We start from the raw sequence: 7,537 nt of genomic DNA, 5'->3' as shown, positions 1-7,537 counted from the left end.
CACTATTATTTCCCCGGTAACAATATATGTCATACTTAATAATTAGATAAAGCTGGCAAATTACAAAAATGTACTATGCACAAGATGATGGTGGTTGATGATGACGACGAATTCCCACAAAATTCCAACAGTTTTCATAATATATGTCACAGTCGAATTGAAGCTCATGCAGAATATTGTCTCCGTATTTAAACATCTTCTTTGAAAGCTTGTCAGCCTAACAGAATATATACATCTTTTTTTGTGTGTCAATGTTTCCACCAAAAAAAATTTGACCAACTAAATCTCAAAGTTAAACCTATGTTTCCTTTTGTGCTAGTTAGCAGCCAAAAAAACAAAACAATTGTTTCTTTCTTCCCATGGAATAGAAAAAACAATCACCTATAGTAACTAACTATGATTGTGATAATGGAGATCGAGCAAAGGCTGTAACATGTTTAGATTCAGAGAGCCAACAAGTTTGAATATCATCTGCAATTTTCTTGGCATCCATTGATGCTCCAAGTAATCCACGTTTTGTGAATCCCACTGCATAGAGCCCACTTTCCCCTTTCCAACCATTAGGAAATGGTCTTTTTGGAAGCCCATCTTCCTCTGAAAACATTGTCCTTTCCTGCAAAAGGACAATACAGTTAAATCTCCTTTTGTTAGAACAACAACGATAACAACCCAGTATAATCCCATTAGTGGGGTCTGGGGAGGGTAGTGTGTACGCAAACCTTACCCCTACTATGAGGTAAAGAGGTTGTTTCCGATAGACCCTCGGCTCCCCCCCCAAGAACCCCCCACCTTGCTCTTGGGGTGACTCGAACGCACAACCTCTTCAAGAAACTAATAAAAAAAGGGGCAGCCCAGTGTACGAAGGGTCAGGGAAAATGCCGTACCCCAAGAGTTATATAATGTAGACAACCTACACCAATGCAAGCACTAGTGACTGTTTTCACGTACGTATTAAACCAGTAATCTATAGGTCCCACGAAGATATGTCAAAGAAACTAATAAAGGGCAACAAAAGTGAGTACCTTTAGCCAAGAGGGCACATTGCTTTTGTAACCAGTGGCTAAGATTATTGCATCAAAATTTTCTGCTTTCCCATTCACAAATTCCACCGTGTGATGATTTAATCTCCTAATTCCCGGACATACCTGCACAATACGAAAAATATTATTACTCCTTATTTTTTTCATTTTAGATATGTATAGATCACCAATATTGGTGCAAAATAGTGTCAGAATAACAACAACAACAACAATAAACCTAATTAAATCCCACAAGTAAGATCTGGGAAGGATAGTGTGTGCACAAACCTCACCCCTATCTTGTGAAGATAGAGTGATTATTTTCAGTAGAAAAATAGTGTCAGAAATGCATTATATACGCATTTTCTTGAATAGTGAATATAGGGACAGAAGTAGGGAAATTTTGTTAAAAATATTTAACGAATATTTGCAGTGATTGAGAATGAAGAAAGAACATTGGATCAACTCCCGTTATGCGCGGAGTTCGAGAAGGCAATAGAAAAAGTAATAAACGAAATGATAGACATATGACAAGAAAGGTGCAAATTGCATAGACAAGTATGTTACCTTAATGTCTCCATTTTTAATCTTAGCGAGTGTGCCAACGTCGAGCACCGGTGTTTTTCCGGACAAGTTTTTGAGCTCGAGCGGCCCCGTCTGCGGCCGGTCAAGGCCGAGCTGCGACGTATCGCCGAGCATCAACCTGGAAACCATTAGCAGAAATCCATCGACAAGCCTCATGGGCAACCACTTTAATAACCACATGGACATCCCAAAAGTTGATTTTCCCAGCATCTCTTGTGGTAGGACGTGCACCTAAAAAATGTCAAGAAAAAATGCATTTTATTACCATTAACTTAATTAATTTAGAAAAAGGTTTTCTTTACAGTGAAAATTACACTGGACTTAAAAGTTATATTTTATAATGAAACTAATTAAAATCCCACCAATCTTGCGCATGCTTGGGAGTTCCCAGAAAGTGAAAAATACTCCTAGCTGGATTGAGCTATTTTTTTTTGTTTAATTCCTCTAACTTTACTAGTCATTACTTCCTCCGGCCCACTATAAGTATTTTCTGACTGTTTTTACACATATTAATGAATCCATTTTTTAGTATTAATTAACAATAAAATTGATCATATTAATCTTAATTTGTTCTTTGAAAATACAATAAATACTCCTAGCTGGCTCTTTACTCCAAGGTCAATTTTGAAAAAAAGAAGTTAATTCTTTTCGATATTTGAAAAAATTAAATATTATCGACCAAAAAAAACTAAAAAATCACTTAAAGTGGGACAGAGGGAGTAGTCAATGCTGTTGGAACTTGAACTCACTTCTAACTGTTAGACATTTTTAAAAATAACTTTTTTTTTTTTCATTTAAAGTACAGTAAATGTTTAGAAATACTAAACTAGGGTTTCATAGTTCTCCGCAGAAATGCGAACCAGCTTCTATGTAACCAAGATTTTATAACTTCATTTGAAATATTTGCAAAAAATGAGAAAAGTCCCATAGTTAATTAGGTTTTACTTTTCCTCCCATGAAATTGACAGAAAGTTAGGATCAGTGGAAAACCTTTTCCCCTAATTTTAAATCAACATTCAAAGGTTGTAGATACAACGAAAAAGACATTAACAAATTGTTTATATTATAGTACTACATAAATAATTTGCTTTAATGTCCCAATAAGATTAAAACAAAATTAAACTTGTTTTTATTTTTAACTTTTTCTTTGAAAGCAAAGTGAGTAGCAAAAATATACTTACAGCATGTCTAACCACAATAGAAGGAGTCGCATTATGATTACATAGATCCAAACACACTTCCATTCCTGAATTTCCACACCCAACTACCAACACTTTTTTCCCTCGAAATATTTCACCACTTTTATACAAACACGTATGCATTATACTTCCACCGAACCCGTCCATCCCTTCAATACCCGGCACTACCGCCTCCGCATTTTCTCCCGTCGCCGCCACCAGCCACCGGCATACATACTCCGTTGCCGCCGTCTTCACCCGCCAAAACCCGAGATTCCGATCATACTCAGCACTAATCACCGTTTGATTAAAAACGGGGTTAATATCAAACGTCTTGGCATAATTCTCCAAGTAGTTAGTAAATTGTTGCTTTGTGGGGTACGTTGGAAAATCATTAGGAAATGACATAAGGGGAAGTTCACAAAATTGCTTTGGCAAATGAAGGCGGAGACGATCATAAGTTTTGAGTTGCCACAATGATGCTATACAGTTAGATCTTTCTAGAACAACACTCGGAACTCCTTTTGATTTCAAACAAGCTGCTACTGCTAGACCTGATGGTCCTCCTCCCACTATCACCGGCCCCGGAACATATACACATCTCTCTATTTTTTTCTTGTGAAAATAACAATGATCATGAGATCTTTTACCTTCTATTTCTCTCAAGTAGTCCATGAATATTATTATATCGTCTACGTGTAATATTTCGAGCTAAAAGCAATAAGTTCAGTTGAACCTCAGATCCTGTCCTAAGCACTTTGTAGTAAAATTTCCTCCTGTACTTGATGTTTTTACTTCTTGTTGACTGATGAGAGAAGATATAATGAAAAGTAAAATAGAGAAAGAGAGAGAGTTTAGGGGATAATTAGTTATTCAAATATTATCCAAAAGAAAGGAGACTTATATATAAGAAACCCTGAAGAAGTGTAGTGAATCAAGTGTGATTCTTATCCACTTAATGAAAGTGTATGTAGAAATACATATATATTCCTTTTGTCCCTAAGAGGCACGAGAAGAAAAGAGGAGAGGGAGTAATGAATTGAATTGAATAGAATTGAATTGAATAAATGACTGAATTGAATTCAAGACAATTCAACTACTAATATACCACACACTAGAAGAAGGTTTGAGTAGTATAGCAATTAATGGAAGTGGGACACAAAGATATATATATAGTGTTTTTGTGTGTATAGTACGTACATCAATACTTTCGCACATTAATAATTTTTTTGGCTATTTTCACATTTAATAAGAAATTCACATTTTAATTAATAATAAAATAGATCATATTAACCTTAACTTGTTCATTGAAAATATAACAAATACTCTAAGACTCTTTATTGCAAGGGTAACTTTGAAAAAAAAGAAGTTAATTAAGAGCTAGGTCTACTTAAGTAGCAATATAAAAATTTTAAAACAAAAATAGATGTCATGTTTCAATTTAATAAACTTCACTATATTTAAATCACACACAGAGAGCTTAGGGGACGTACATATGGTGTTTGATTAATAATAAAATTCTTAAACAAGTTGGGTACTTTTAACAAATTCCTATAATTATCTTAAATAAAGATAAGCCAGACCTCACTTGTGGATTATACTGGGATATTGTTGTTGTATCTTAAATAAGGATAAGATTAAGAATATATCGTTATCTTTAATAGAAAAAAATGGATCTTTAATAGGGCTTTATAGAGTGGAAATATAGTTGGGTGTGATTTTCATTGATTAAGTGGTAGTTATGGTTGGCACTGGGTCGGTCTATGCAAGATTGGGCCGGGTGGAACCAGAATAGGTATTACTTAATTAATAAAATTATCATCCACTTTTAACCCTCATTATCCTTTTTCTCTTTAAACCTAAAGGCACTATTAAATGTTAGGTAATTTAAACCAACTTACTCTTTTTTGTATGTTTTATTTCCTTTTTTTAATTGCTATTATTATAACTATTTACAAAGCAAAATCCAGTTACTCATATCAATTATATTTTAAATGATGGTTGATATTTAACCATCATTTAAAATATAATTAACATATAATCAATTCTTATAGCGAAAATAAAATTTAGATAAAAGTATTCGCAACTAAAATATAAAAAAATTTCAACACACTATGCTGGCATTCGAAAAAATTCCGGAGTTCCAAATGTGTAGTTCACCGGGAAAATTCATGTTCAAACTGTAGGGAAAATTCATGGCATTTGAACCTTTATTAGTTCAAACTTCAAACTCATGGCATTGAAATTTTGTTCAAATTATCTAGAATAAAAAATACAACTTGCTACAAAATTGTGTCACATGATAAGGTATTATTTTTTGTTTCTTTAAGGCGGGCCCGGGGTGGGACAAGGGTGCAAGGTTTTTTTTATATTTATTTATTCCCCTCTCCTTTGATCTCCTTGTTGGAGCTATTATTTTTTTGGTGACTCGGACTCATGACTCTGGGGTTGTAGGTGAAAGGTGCTGACCATCTGAGCAACCTCTCTTGTTGACAAGGGTGCAAGGTAGTACCCAACTTTCGAGGTAAAATTAGTGATTTAGTATATGAAAGTAATATTTTAATTCTGTCTTAATTTATGTGATGTTTTTTTAAGAAATTTATTCAAAATAATATATTTTTTTATATTTAAAAACAGTTTAACTATAAACTTTTATTTAATTCTTAATGAAATGGTTTATAGTTATAAAAATGTTTACAACTTGTTTTAACTTACTAGTTTTAAAAGTTTCCTTAAATTTTATATACAATCAAAATGCATCACTTAAAATGGGACGAAGAAAATACTACTATTAGTTATTGTAATAATAAGAAATAGGCAGAATAGCCTAATAGACACATTTACTTGTTCGGTTTTGATATCTCGGTCCCCATACTTAATAAATAGCCTGTTTGTCCAAGCGTTTAGAAGGAAAAAGTACTTTTGAGGAGAAACAGAAGCAGTTTTTGAGAAGCAGAAAAAAATAGCTTCCTCCAAAGCACTTTTGAGAAAAATACACTTAGAAGCAGTTTTCAAAAGCTTGGTCAAACACTAATTACCGCTCAAAAGAACGCTTTTCAAATTAATTGGCCAAACACAAACTGCTTCTCACTAAAAATACTTTTAAAAAAAATACTTTTGAGAAAAGAACTTCTGAAAATAAGCTAATTTTAAAAGCTTGGCCAAACAGGCTAGAAGTTTTATCTAGACACATTTATTTGTTCAAATGTAATATTTTAAACCCTTCTGACCATTGACCAAGTCTATGTTACATCTTCTTTGCTTAGTTGGATAAAATGCGTGATTACATGCTTTAAGGGTCACGACCCGGATTTCCCGCCCTCGGGAGTCGTGATGGCGCCTACTAATGTGAGCTAGGCAAGCCGACTGTTTGAACAATTTACCTTTTTCCCTTTTTAAATCCTTTAACAATTATAAGCAATAATTTAAATACAGTGGAATTTATGACAAGCGGAAGAAAAAAAATAAAACTAATGAGCATATCCAATACAACTGTTTAAACAAAACTACCCAGAACTAGAGTCACAGTTTCACAGATGGTCTAAGAATACTACAAACAAGGTCCGAATGAAATACATAAGTCTGTCTCTGAATAAGTAAAAATAGTAAGAGAAAAGATAGGAGGAGACGCTAAGGCCCGCAGACGTCTACAGGACTACCTCGAGTCGCCTGCGTGGCTGAAGATAGCACCCTCACTGCGGTCCAAACACTCCGGTATCAGTATCTGCACACAGTGCAGAGTGTAGTATCAGCACAACCGACCCCATGTGCTGGTAAGTGCCTAGCCTAACCTCGGCGAAATAGTGACGAGGCTAGGACCAGACTACCAAATAAACCTGTGCAGTTAAATCATATACAACGGAAATAAAAGCAGATAATTACAACTAAAGTTGGGCAGGGGAAACATGCTGCGGGGAGTAACAGGTAACAACAGAACGACAGTAGAGAAATATAAGGAATGCCATAAATCAATTACCACCAAAGATAAGGAAATAGAAGAACAGGTACACATGTAATATTGTTGCAGACGTGCAACCCGATCCCATTTCATATGATACCATTGCAGGCGTGCAACCCGCTCCCATTTCATATACTACCATTGCAGGCATGGAACCCGCTCAAATTTCATATATTACCGTTGGAGGCGTGCAACCCGCTCCCATTTCATATATTACCGTTGTAGGCGTGCAACCCGCTCCTATTTCATATATTACCGTTGCAGGCGTGCAACCCGCTCCCATTTCATTTATAAACACCAATCATAAAAGGATCCCGGCAAGGGAACAATAGCAATATAACAACATCCCGGCAATGAACAATAATATTATAACAACATCCCGGTAAGGGAACAATAATATCAAAACAAACATCCCGACAAGGGAATAATAATATGACAATCACATCCTGACAGGGGAACAATAATGATAATAACATCCCGGCAAGGGAACAATAATGATAATCCTCGTATGAAGCGCAATAAACCACAACGTCTCATAACAATTACAATGCAAGACTCACGGGCATGCTTGATACCGACGTATAGATACTCGTCACATTGCCTATACGTCGTACTCCACAGTTACCACGTAGCAAATAAGACACGACTCCTAATCCCTCAAGCTAAGGTTAGACCAAACACTTACCTCGAACTTCCACGGCCAACTCAAGCCTCAAACACCACTTTTCTTTTTGAATTTGGCTCCAAATCAGTTGTATCTAGACATAATCGACTTAATAGCATCAATAAACGCTAAA

General features: G+C 35.1%; 1 protein-coding gene across 1 annotated transcript; it reads right to left on the bottom strand.

Annotated features, from left to right (window-relative positions):
* Positions 1-200: 200 nt before the first annotated feature.
* On the bottom strand, positions 201-3,854 carry LOC107783155 (indole-3-pyruvate monooxygenase YUCCA6-like). Its single transcript, XM_016604127.2, has 4 exons — positions 2,786-3,854; positions 1,587-1,835; positions 1,023-1,145; positions 201-613 (listed from the first exon to the last, which is right to left on the bottom strand). The coding sequence occupies exons 1-4, from the start codon at positions 3,455-3,457 to the stop codon at positions 395-397; spliced, it is 1,263 nt and encodes a 420-aa protein (XP_016459613.1). The 5' UTR covers positions 3,458-3,854; the 3' UTR covers positions 201-394.
* Between the last annotated feature and the right edge of the window lie 3,683 nt (positions 3,855-7,537).

This window comes from Nicotiana tabacum, chromosome 22 (assembly GCF_000715075.1).
Source record: "Nicotiana tabacum cultivar K326 chromosome 22, ASM71507v2, whole genome shotgun sequence".
In the NCBI taxonomy this organism is placed as follows: Eukaryota; Viridiplantae; Streptophyta; class Magnoliopsida; order Solanales; family Solanaceae; genus Nicotiana; species Nicotiana tabacum.
Note: the sequence above shows the minus strand (reverse complement) of the source record. Positions and strands in the feature narration are given on the sequence as shown.